Here is a 13,475-nt window from a genome sequence, read left to right as displayed (position 1 = left end):
CCAGCAGAATGTAATTAAAGTAGGAGTAAAGGTAATAACTCACCCAACAGTAGCGGCATTGAGTAGTTGATGGGCATAATATAAACATGGGTTAAAACTTCGCTAGCTTTAGGACGAATCTCTTTTGAGCTAGAGCGCGCAGACACACACACACACACACACACACACACACACACACACACACACACACACCAGTATGGCTACACTGTGCTGGCTGAGTGCACAAAGCTATGACAGAAGTTCTGAAGGTAGACTGGGGTGAGCAACTGAGTTGGGTGGAGTGGGAGAGGGGAGAAAGAAGGTGGGGATTGGGAAGGAGGGCCGGGGAATAATGCTGATGGCTTGAAGGGAGGCAGCAGATGTACGGAACAGGAATGTGCAAGGTGAAGGCAACAGATGCATTGGTATAGAAATGGGACACTTGGGTACTGCATAATGACTATGACGTATCGGAGTGAACGGAGAAGGGGTGACAGAACGAGGAAGAAGGGACTGTGGGGAAGGGGGTGCGGATGCAGGATGAATGAAGTTATGGTCCTGGGACAAGGTGCAGGTGGCTGTGGGTTACCAGAGATTGAGACCTGGATGGCTGGGGGAAATAAGGATGTGTTACAAGGATAACCCCTCTCTACCTAGTTCACATGAGCTGGTGCTGGGGTGAGGGGGGGTACAAATGGCATGAATTGTGAAGCAGCCGATGAAATTGAGTATGTTGTGCTCAGCAGCACTGGGTGGTCAGATCTACTCTTGGCCACAGTGTAGTGGTGGCAATTCATTTGGCCCAATACAAGAAGGTTTCCATACGTAAACAAGGAGGTTTCCATACGTAACATGGTCAAAACATTTCCATTAATACAGGGTGTCTTTGGGAGTGATTGCTTGTCCAAATCACAAGTTCTCCAGTGGCACAAGTCGTTCAAGGAGGCCTGAGAGTAGGTCACGGTGTAAATGCCACAGTGGACATCCATCAATCTCCTGAATTGAGGGAACTGTGATGCATGTGCGTGACTGAATTCTGTCTGGCAGTTAAGCTTTCAATTGACGTTATTGTCCACCACGAATTTGTACCTACTGGGACCCAGTGAAAGCAGTTTTCTACTTGGAAGTGCTCAAAAGACTGAAAAGTAGGATTGTGCACTGTCGATGCGAGATCAAGGATAAGTAGAAACTGTATCACAACAATGTACCTAGCCACAGTGACTTCAGTATCAAGGAATTTATTGCCAGGACCTACACCTCATTACTTTCCCACCCTCCCTACAGTCCTGACCTGGCTTCCCCAGATTTAGCCCCTCTCCCTTTTTCAAAGAAGGCCTGAAGAGGAAATGATGGGACATGACTGTAAACATCCACATTCATGTTGCTTAAGCTCTAAAGGACATCTCAGAGAAGACCTTTGATGATGCCTTCTGGTCTGGAAACACTGTCTCCAGAAGTGTTTCAATTCAGGAGTGTGCTATTTTGAAAAATGTTGACTAACTGTACGAACAAGTTCAATAAATGATTTTTTATGGTTTTATCCTAGACTTATGGAACCCCTGGTCTAAGCAAAGTGCATTCACTTGTTTTGACGTTGGATGACAGTGAAATACTGATTCATACCTTGTTCGCAGCAGCTGGGTGAACAGTACGTGTTCTGTTTACTCTGCCCCCCCCCCCCCCCCTGCAACACTGTGCAACCTATCTCCAGTAATGTAGTGAAACAAGCAACTGGAGGAATAAATTGTGTGAAATTGTGTATGGTGACAAAAGCAAAGCACAGTAAGATCGTGGTCGGGCTGATAAGAAGCCTAATGTACCTGACAACCAACTAAAAGCTATAGACACATCATATATGAACAAAAGAAAAGTGCATTTACAATTAATACTACATTCAGTCACCCTCAGTGTCGATAACTGCTTGGCACCTCTGAGGCATGTTTGTGACCACAGGTTTTTCTGCATATTCATGTGGAAGAGACTTCCAAAAGTGTAGAATTTGCTCTGGTAGCTGTTTTAAAGTGAAGATCTTTTTCCTTGCAACTTATTTTTGATGTAAGACCATACATTTTCAACAGGGTTAGTGTAAGGTGCCTGTGAAGGTCAATCCAATACCTGCACATCTTTCACCTTTTTGCAGTCACTGCACAGCCTGCTGCGATGCTTCGGATTATTGTCCTCCTCCAATCTTCACTTTTCTCAATGAACTAACATTTGGCGGCCAGCCTCAAACATCTTTGATAAACTTCAGACATAAACTGCACTCACATTTCTTCTTATGTATCTCAGTAAATAATTCAAAGTAAATTAATATTTTATGGACAATGCATGAAGGACAAAGGTTCCCTCCATTGGGCTGTGAAGAAACTAAGCCAATATCTTATACCATCTGTGTGTAATTCCAACCATGCTCTTACTTAACAGACTGTATGTCTTGTTATATGTGATGGCCATTTGCATGTGCAGCAACCATCAAGAGAGAGACAACTACAAAGAGGACCACACAGTGACATACAGGACAATCCAAGGACATCAAAGTGTGTGAGAAGCCTCAGCTTACAATGACCATGCACCTGTCATGTTTATTGGGGTAACACTAAATAGTACATGATGCATTCGAAACATCATCCCTCCCACTCTGTTGCAGTTTCCTTTCTAGCAGGAGAATGCTCAAACACCCACTTCTCTCATTAGCCAATGCATTCTCCAACCAGTTCATCGACTCCCTTCCCCAGCACAATCACTAGTTCCGTCTCGCAGTAACAATGTATGCAGCATAATGGGACGGCATCTTGAAACTTCCTGGCAGATTAAAACTGTGTGCCGGACCGAGACTTGAACTCGGGACCTTTGCCTTTCGCAGGAGAGCTTCTGTTAAGTTTGGAAGGTAGGAGATGAGGTACTGGCAGAAGTAAAGCTGTGAGGACGGGGCGTGAGTCATGCTTGAGTAGCTCAGGTGGTAGAGCACTTCCCTGCAAACGGCAAAGGTCCCGAGTTCGAGTCTCGGTCCGGCACACAGTTTTAATCTGCCAGGAAAATTCATATCAGCACACACTCCGCTGCAGAGTGAAAATCTCATTCTGGACGGCATCTTGTCTGGTTCGCATTGTGCATTCTTCAAACCACAGTGACAACATGGGTATCTGGAATTAAAGGTTTTGTACATTCCTGTAGGCAACTGGGGGAGGCGGGGGTGGGGGGTTGTTAACAAGAACATTACAGCAGATTTGGTGCTTCAAGACAAACAAACTTTCTTATAGCAATGGTCATAGAGCAAAACCCACAATTTCAGTGAAATTCATGTTATTCATTGGTGGCTCATTAGGACAAAGGTGTTTTATTGCCTGGTTAAATTATAAAAGTTTCTCCTATCCAGAGTTACAAATTTTTAAGTTTCACAGTACATTCAACATTTCATGTACAGCAACATGAAATCAGATTTCTAGCACTGCATTCGTGGAACAATTAGTAATGAGTATGCCATGAAAGTACAATGAATGCACAGCAAGCAAAATATCAGTTGTATATTTTTTTCTAAACATTCTGCTTTATAATAGTATATTTGTTACAGAAACTGTAAGAAAGATATTCTGGCATTTTACTAAAATTTTCAGTGTCAGTTATATGAATGAAATTACATTTTCTGTCACAAGAACTGTACAATTTTTAAACTGACAAGCTCATAAGGCTTTAAAACATATTAAAACTGATCTGGATTAGTAGAAAAAAGTATTCAAAATTGAAAATGGTAAGTTAATGTTACCTTGGGGATGGATGGGGCAGAATTTTCATGAGCAGAAGTTACAGAGACCGTTGCTGAAGATGCTCTACCTAGAGTAGCTTCTTTTGAACGTGGTATACGTTTTGCTTGACACACTAGTAATCGTGGTTCCTCGCAATCCCAGCAATGTACAACAACTAGACGACCCCTGCAATAGAAAAATGTATATGATTTGACAAATAATGGGTATGTCAAGTCGGAGGGTGGAGGAATGCAAAGGTATACTATCTCCAAAAGGACCACATCTACAGTAAGGCTGCTAAAAGAATGTCTGCAACATTTCACGTGCAGGAACTGCATTGTGTTGAGGGGACACTCTAGCACCAACCCAAGCTCTGGATTTCATTAAAGTTGCTATGTTGGTCATGCTGTGCTGCGACATCTGCCACACCAGGTCCTGTCAAGTGCCACGCTTTCTTAGCGGCTGCAAAGCATCTGTTGCGTGCTCACCACTTGTCGCGGGTCTTGAGTTACTAATGCTGTTTGTGTTAAAAGTGCAGTCTGTGATATAGCCTCTTCCTCTAGCCACAAGAAAGTGCGCACTGGTACTACATTACAGAGCCAATCTCATGAGCTAGTATATAATGTACAACACTATTCTGAGTACAAAAGGGATAAGGGCGGGTCTGTTATACCATTGTTGAAAGATGTTGAATGGGTTGCTGCTGCTCTGGAAACTGGAATGACCACTGTGAAGAAATAATGAGGGAGCAGTGTGCTGGAGATCTACAGGAACCAACTGCTGCCCTTTCGAATCCAGTGAAAACCAGAATGCGTGCTGCTAAAATGATGGGACTGCATAATTTTCAAGAGAACACAGTTCGGTGACATTTGTATGAGTATTATGTGCAGAAAGACTGTCCAACTCAGAAGAAGCTGCTTCTCTCAAAAGCTGTACTAAAAAAGATAAGGATTCAATGGAAAACTTTTCTGGAAGAAGAGTTCAACTTGACTGAGAGGATATTGATGACTGGAGATGCTGTTTTTATAGACAAGCATCTAAGCATAAGTCTCACAAAACAGTTTGGTTGAATGAAATGTGGGCAAATGCTGGTCATTCCAGATTGAATGTGTGGATCAATGACACTGCATGAGGAACAATGAAAGCTTCGGTTGGAAAAGTAAGTCATCTCATTCTTTTACTTGCGGGAACAATCAGTGGGTTTGTACCAAATGCTCTGTTGCTATTTACACCAAAGAAATCTGGTGACTTTAACAAGGAAATGATGGTAACAAAATTTAAAAAGTGATTTTTGCATACAGACTGAAGTGGTAATGAAAAGGCTGGGAATCAAACCTGCTTATGAGGCAGGTGCACTAGCCGCTATGCCACCTTGGGACAGCAGTTCACACAACTACATGGATTACCCTGGCGTACCTCCCTCCTGAATCCAAATTCTCAGTGCTGCCCTCGTCTACTTTAAATTCCCCCTCACACACAAACAGAATTGACAAGGTTCTCCATGTTCTGGAACAGCACCTCAGCATCGGATGTAAATGGTGGATCCAGCCCGAAACATAGCTGCAGGTACTTATGCAAATGAAATGACAAAATTTCAGAAACTTTAATGGTCTCATACAGATATGATTTTATGTATATAGACATAAGTGGCAAGTGAAAATTTGTATCAGGGCCGGGAATCAAACCTGGGTCTCGTGCTTACTAGGCAGATGCGTTAGCCGCTAAGCCACCTTGACACAGTGGTCCACACAACTGTACAGAATACCCTGGCACACCTTCCTTCTTGATCCAAATTCTTACTCCGACCCCAGTCTACTTTAAATTCCTCCTGTATACACATAAAACCATATATTGTATGAGACCAATAAAGTCTCTGAAATTGTGCCATTTCATTTATTTAAAGAGTGGTTCATACACTCTTTGCTTCCGAACATAGAAAAGAAATCCACTGTAACACTAGATAATGTACTATACCATTCTGTGCAGCTAATCAGTTAAACAAAGGCCCTCCATGCAGTAGCAGGAAGAGTAACAGTAGGCAGGCTAGAGAGTAACAGCATAGATTCACTTGATGGGGAAATGAAAAAAGGCTGAATTGTAGGAATCGTGAAAGAGCACAAATCATGGGACTGACACAATTGCAGAAGCAAATGGTCACAGTGTTGTGCCTTCCACCACATCATTGCCATTTCAATGCAATAGCAATTGCATGGGCTCAGGTACGAAGTGTTGCAGACAGAAATAAAAAGTTTTAAATTAAAAGATGTTGAATATTTAGTGTGTGAGGTATTGGGCAGTATTATTCCCACAAAATGGAACAATACTGTCAGACATAAGTTGCACTTTTTGGAAGAGGCATAGGAACGAGAAAGTGCACTAGACAAAGGGTGGAAGGCCGGACAATAAAATTAGGGGATGATGTCAAGGATAGTGACATAGGAAATGTGGAAAATGATGACACACTCTTTGAAAACTGCGGAGTTTATCCTCTTCCCTAATATGTCTGCTTCAAAATGCTGTAGAAAGAGACCCACTGCTCAGAGCGATGTCAAATCTGATCAGCATATTATTGACATTGGGGTGGAGGGGAGGGGGAGGGGGAACATCAAGGAGGTGGACAACAACAATAAACAATAGATAGCACTATAAGCATCTTAACATAAATGGGGTAAACTACAAATGACAGATGAATCGCGGTACAACAGCTATGGTCTGAGTTGAACCATCCGTACTGTTCATTGGGCACAACCGCACAAATTAGGCAGTCACCAGGTGTGGCACTGATAGTTAGGTAAACCCATCCACCACTGTAAGATCATAGCACATTGGATGGGAAAAATTGGTTTTTAATTGATCTGAGGGCAAAAACCAGATAAAAAGCAAAATGACACTACTTTTTAATCATCCTGGGGCCAATAACCACATAAAGAGCAAAACGCATTGGTTTCTAATTAATGTGAGCTTGGCACAAGACATGTCCACCATTTTCTGCTAAAGTTGAAAGCATGAAACAATATGTTTGACAACAGATTGGAGTATCTCAAGGATCATGTTCATAATGTATTATGCAATGTGTGCCTTTGATTTATCTTCATTTGTAATTGGAGCACTGAATACGACATCTTTAAGACAATCCCAAAGTCAGAAGCCATGCAGAAAAGACCAGATGATCTGGATGGCCAGGTTGATAATTTTAGCATTTCTGAAATGCCTTGCAGGAGCTGTTTCTGTGGCTGAGCAATGTATGGAGGAGAGCCATCTTTCATAAAATTGCTCCTGGATTTTCAAGGTCCGAGGATAAGATCATGACCTCGCCACAACTGCGATGCTTCTCATATTTCAGTGACAAATGGTTTGAAACCCAATAGGAATTGCTGCTCTCAGTAAATGCAGGTCCATCTCAACCAGTTTCTGAGTGAACATCGTGAAGTGAACTGCATGCAAAGGACATTTGGAGTTGTGTACCTCGCAAAAGTTCATTGGTGACAATGGCACATAAAGCAGCAAATTTTCCATGGGACAAAAAAACACTGAAATTGGAGAGCAGCTGACTGGAGGCATGTATTGTTGTCTCATGAGTCACAATTTTGCACTTTTTCAAATGATGCAAGGCATCAAGTGCACTAATACCACAATGAGGCATTTCACCCACAACGAGAATATTTATTTCAACATTTTCTGCGACAAAGTGTCACCCTTTCTTCTACATCTTCACACTGAGTACGTTATTGACATTATCGTCTTCCAAGTTGAAAACGCCTGTGTTCACTGGGCTAAATTCCTGGTTTGGCAAATACTTGGATACCCTGCCACACCTAATTGGCCCACAAAATCACCTGCTCTTAATGTCACAGATAATGTTTGGGATTTTTTGAACAGCAGGTGAAATGTAGCAATTAACATTCTCACAATTTGGTAGCTTTATGAGATCTAATCATCAATGATTGGCTTAAGCTGGGTATGTTATACGAGAAGAATCTTATGAACTCTCTTCCTTGGCAAATTAAGGCCATTATCGAGGCTAGAGGTTGTACTGTGTAGTACACGTGATACTCCCTGTGGTGCCTAATTTTCTGCCTGGGATGCCTATTACTTTGACAAGTTTCTTCAGCGCAATTATAGATTTGCATCACTAACAAATTCTGTCTCTTCTTCAAATTTAATATTTCTGTTTGTTAATTATTTGTCTAATATCAAGCGGCTCATGAAGAATAAAATTTGTAGCAAAGCTTTGGATTAATAATGTTAGTTACTCATGCAGTCTGTTTCCCTTCCTAGTTTTGATGAACATTTTTGTGTATTGTTAAGAGTTAATTTTATATTGTTTTTCTCACCTTATCTCAGCACAAATTCCCGAATCACCACTCATCACTGGAAGGCTGTTAGGCTCTTCATTACTGCCTAAACTGTCCATTCGACCAAGATCTGTATCATAACAGGAAAGTGTGTCGGCTTCCATGTCCCATACATACAAACGAGGGTCAGGTTGGAAATTTGACTGTAACAGTAATATAAAATATTATTATTGCAATATGCTATGCTATACACAAAATTCATCTCCGTTACAGTCAGACTGCAGTGTATTTCTTAGTGCATATTTTATGCTCTGCGATAAACAGGAAATTTACTCACACAATAAATATAGCAGCAACAGGAGGAAAAACCTCACGTTACATTTGAACACTATAGTAAATTTGTGTTAGCAATTTCCCTCAATCTTACTGTCACTTAACAGGTGTTAAAGAAATTTATGGGATGTACAGTCAGCATATTACTGAACTTTTTTTTTGCACATTCTTTTTTTGATAATTATAGCTTATGCCTGAGAATAGAATTTTAGAGAGAGAGAGGGGGGGGGGGGGGGGGGGGGGACGGACGGACCTTTATTTTCTGGACTGTATAATAATCATTCTTCTATACAAACAAAAAAGGGAATGTAGACCTGTTTTTTAATAATATACTCTACAACCCACGTTCAAAGCTATGGTCATTAATTTAGAAAATCCAGGATGTAATGTAACAACATTCTGAAAAGGAAAGTTGTTACTCATCATATATTGGAGATGCTGAGTTGCAGATAGGCACAACAAACAGACTCTCACAATTAAAGCTTTTGGCCATTAAGGCCTTCGTCAGCAATAGACGACACACACACACACACACACACACACACACACACACACACACTCATGCACATTCAACTCACAGATGACTGTTGTTTCAGTTGCCTGAGACTTCATAATATTGGTTATTAATAGGTTATCTAATGGTACTGGACCTGAGAAAGCAAAGTTTCTATATGTTTCTGACAGAGTGGTGATGTAAGAAATTGTGCAGTGATGAGGTCAGTGAGTTTTGAAGTTAGTTTCTCACTCTACATTCCTTCAGTTCCTACATTTATCCAATGCAATACGAAAGCAACACTTGAATTTAGTATAACCATACTTGCTGCCATACATTTACTAAAACACAAAGAAATTGGGAATGTAACAAAAAACTATTTCTAATATAATTTTGCTCCTAAGATATACTGTATATCTGAAGTATTTCCAAATGACTTGAGGCCAAGTATGGAATTACACTTGTAACTCACCAAAAATATATATGAAAAACATTTCCACAGACAGTGGGAAGAAAGGTGAAAATGAAGTGAAAAAATAACTTGTGTGTAAGAAAGCTGCAACAAGTTTTATCATTTACCAATTCTGGTGATGGAGTGCTCAACGAACAAGAAGTTGACACAGGACAAAGAAGACAGAAGATGTGAAAAATGTAGTGATCACTTTAAAGAAGGATTTGATGAAACAAAGGAGCACAAATAACAGAAACAGCCTGCTACCGTAGCTCTCCATAAAACTGTTTTAAGATTTTAACAGATAAAGTGACATTTAGGGTCAATGTGGAGGCTGTCTGGCTGGCCTCGCCCATTCATCCTGTAAGTGGGCAGGTGGCTGCTCCTTCAGCAGGGCCCGAGCAGGCACACAGGGGCAAAGGCTTGCTGGTTATTGGGAGCTCCAACATTAGGCGGGTGATGGAACCCCTCAGGGAAATAGTGTACAGGGCTAGAAAGAATTCCAACATGCACTCAGTTTGTCTGCCGGGGGGCCTCATCCAAGATGTGGAGGCGGCCTTGCCTGCGGCTCTCGAGCGTACAGAAAACCCCTTAGGGAAATAGTGTACAGGGCTAGAAAGAATTCCAACGTGCACTCAGTTCGTCTGCCGGGGGGGCTCATCCAAGATGTGGAGGCGGCCTTGCCTGCAGCTATCGAGTGTACGGAGTGCAGTCGTCTGCAAGTAGTTGCTCACGTCGGCACCAATGATGCCTGTCGCTTAGGTTCTGAGGCAATCCTCAGTTCGTATAGGCGGCTGATGGATTTGGTGAAGACTGCTGGCCTCGCAGCGAGGTGCAAGCAAAGCTCTCTATTTGTAGCATTGTTCCCAGAGTGGATCGGGGTCCTTTGGTTTGGAGCCGAGTGGAGGGTCTCAACCAGAGGCTTCGTTGACTCTGTGACAGTCTTGGCTACAGATTTCTAGACTTGCGCTATTGGGTGGGGAATTGTAGGACGCCCCTAGATAGGTCAGGGGTGCACTACACAAAGGAAGCAGTTACTCGGGTAGCAGGGTACTTGTGGCGTGCAGATGAGGGTTTTTTAGGCTAGGCAGTAGTGCGAGGTGACCTGATGAACACCCACCAGTCGACATGCAGGCAGGGAAATCAGGACGCGCTCAGTGTAAAGACACTTCAGCTATCAAGATATTAGCAGTAAATTTTCAGAGTGTTCGGAATAAAGTTCCTGAATTTACTGCCCTCCAGGAAGCGTGTGGCAAGCAAATTATTCTCGGGACTGAGACCTGGCTGAACCCTGAGATAGGAAGTTCTGAAATATTTAGTGAGGGTTGGAACGTGTATCGGAAAGACAGATTAGACACCTTAGGAGATGGTGTCTTCATTGCAGTTGACAAAAATATTTTATCTACTGAGGTCGAAGTAGAGTGTGATTGTGAAGTTATCTGGACACATTTAACAGGGCTAGGAGAAATAAAGTTAATTGTTGGGTGTTATTACCGGCCACCAGGTTCCACTGTGGCAGTTCTAGAATCATTCATAGGGAGTCTACACTCTGTATCGCAGAAGTACCAGGATCATGCTATATTAATCGGAGGCGACTTCAATGTGCCTAGTATAGACTGGGATGTGTATGGATTCATTACAGGTGGTATAGACAAGCCGTCATGTGAATTACTTTTGAACACATTATCCGAAAACGGTCTTGAGCAGCTAAATCGACAGCCAATGCGTAATGGAAATATTTTAGATCTGGTAGCCATGAACAGATCAGACCTCATCGACGGTGTCAATGTTGAGACAGGGATTAGTGATCAGGATGTTGTCATTATGACTATGGTTACGAAAGTTAAAAAGTCGGTCAAGAAGGCTAGGAGAGTATTCTTACTAGAAAGAGCAGATAAGCAGTTGTTAGCATCCCACTTAGTAAATGAATAGACTTCATTTACTTCCGGTACGATGGACATGGAAGAATTATGGGAAAATTTTAAACACGTTGTAAATCACGCATTGGACAAGTATGTGCCGATGAAGTGGGTTATGGACGCAAAAGACCCACCGTGGTTTAACAGCGCAATTCGGAGAATGCTCAGGAAGCACACACAGTTGCACTCGTGGTACAAGGAAGATCGGGAGAATGATGACAGGCAAAAGTTAGTAGAGATTTGTGCTGCTGTAAAAAGAGCGATGCGCAAAGCATTCAACCACTACCACCGTCATACCTTAGCAAAAGATCTTGCTGGAAACCCAAGGAAATTCTGGTCTTACGTAAAATCGGTAAGCAGGTTGAAGGCTTCCATCCAGTCACTCACTGATCAGTGTGGCCTGGCAACGGAAGACAGCAAAACGAAAGCTGAAATTTTAAATTTAGCATTTGAGAAATCTTTCACACAGGAGGATCGTACAAACATACCACCGTGTGAGCCACGTACAGATTCCCGTATGGAGGACATAGTGACAGACATCCCTGGGCTTGTGAAGCAGCTGAACGGGTTGAAAATAAATAAATCGCCAGGTCCTGATGGGATTCCAATTTGGTTTTACACAGAGTACTCTACTGCATTGGCTCCTTACTTAGCTTGCATTTATCGCAAATCTCTTGCCCAACATAAAGGCCCGAGCGACTGAAAAAAAGCGCAGGTGAGGCCTGTATATAAGAAGGGTAGAAGGACAGATCCTCAAAATTTTAGACCAATATCCTTAACATCGGTTTGTTGCAGGATTCTCGAACATATTCTCAGTTCAAATATAATGAATTTCCTTGAGACAGAGAAGTTGCTGTCCATGGATCAGCATGGCTTTAGAAAGCATCGCTCCTGCAAAACGCAACTCACCCTTTTTTCACATGATATCTTGCGAACCTTGGATGAAGGGTATCAGACGGATGCCATATTCCTTGACTTCCGGAAAGCGTTTGACTCGGTGCCCCATTGCAGACTCCTATCTAACGTATGAACATATGGGATTGGTTCCCAAATATGAGAGTGGCTTGAAGACTTCTTAAGTAATAGAACCCGTTGCTGTCCATGGATCAGCATGGCTTTAGAAAGCATTGCTCCTGCAAAACGCAACTCACCCTTTTTTCACATGATATCTTGCGAACCTTGGATGAAGGGTATCAGACGGATGCCATATTCCTTGACTTCCGGAAAGCGTTTGACTCGGTGCCCCATTGCAGACTCCTATCTAAGGTATGAGCATATGGGATTGGTTCCCAAATATGAGAGTGGCTTGAAGACTTCTTAAGTAATAGAACCTGGTAAATTGCCCTTGATGATGAGTGTTCATCGGAGGTGAGGGTATCATCCGGAGTGCCCCAGGGAAATGTGGTAGGTCTGCTGTTGTTTTCTATCTACATAAATGATCTTTTGGATAGGGTGGATAGCAATGTGTGGCTGTTTGCTGATGATGCAGTGATGTACGGGAAGATGTCGTCACTGAGTGACTGTAGGAGGATACAAGATGACTTGGACAGGATTTGTGATTGGTGTAAAGAATGGCAGCTAACTCTAAATATAGATAAATGTAAATTAATGCAGATGAATAGGAAAAAGAATCCTGTGATGTTTGAATACTCCATTAGAAGTGTAGCGCTTGACACAGTCACGTCGATTAAATATTTGGGCGTAACATTGCAGAGCGATATGAAGTGGGACAAGCATGTAATGGCAGTTGTGGGGAAGGTGGATAGTCCTCTTCGGTTCATTGGTAGAATTTTGGGAAGATGTGATTCATCTGTAAAGGAGACCGCTTATAAAACACTAATACGACCTATTCTTGAGTGCTGCTCAACCATTTGGGATCCCTATCAGGTCGGATTGAGGGAGGACATAGAAGCAATTCAGAGGCGGGCTGCTAAATTTGTTACTGGTAGGTTTGATCATCACGCGAGTGTTACGGAAATGCTTCAGGAACTCGGGTGGGAGTCCCTAGAGGAAAGGAGGCGTTCTTTTCGTGAATCGCTACTGAGGAAATTTAAAGAACTAGCATTTGAGGCTGACTGCAGTACAATTTTACTGCCGCCTACTTACATTTCGAGGAAAGGCCACAAAGATAAGGTAAGAGAGATTAGTGCTCGTACAGAGCCATATGTGCAGTAATTTTTCCCTCATTCTGTTTTGGAGCGGAATAGGGAGAGAAGATGCTAGTTGTGGTACGAGGTACACTCCGCCATGCACCGTATGGTG

General features: G+C 42.4%; 1 protein-coding gene across 1 annotated transcript in view; it reads right to left on the bottom strand.

Annotated features, from left to right (window-relative positions):
- LOC126457406 (intraflagellar transport protein 140 homolog) overlaps window positions 1-13,475 on the bottom strand; it is a 262,614-nt gene that overhangs the window by 161,636 nt on the left and 87,503 nt on the right. Inside the window, exons 11-12 of the mRNA XM_050093673.1 lie at window positions 8,057-8,220; window positions 3,743-3,908 (exon numbers count right to left, since the gene is read on the bottom strand). Coding sequence (XP_049949630.1) covers window positions 3,743-3,908; window positions 8,057-8,220 — 330 coding nt within the window. The remainder of the gene's footprint in view (window positions 1-3,742; window positions 3,909-8,056; window positions 8,221-13,475) is intronic.

The sequence above is a fragment of the Schistocerca serialis genome, chromosome 2 (assembly GCF_023864345.2).
Source record: "Schistocerca serialis cubense isolate TAMUIC-IGC-003099 chromosome 2, iqSchSeri2.2, whole genome shotgun sequence".
NCBI classification, from domain to species: Eukaryota; Metazoa; Arthropoda; class Insecta; order Orthoptera; family Acrididae; genus Schistocerca; species Schistocerca serialis.
Note: the sequence above shows the minus strand (reverse complement) of the source record. Positions and strands in the feature narration are given on the sequence as shown.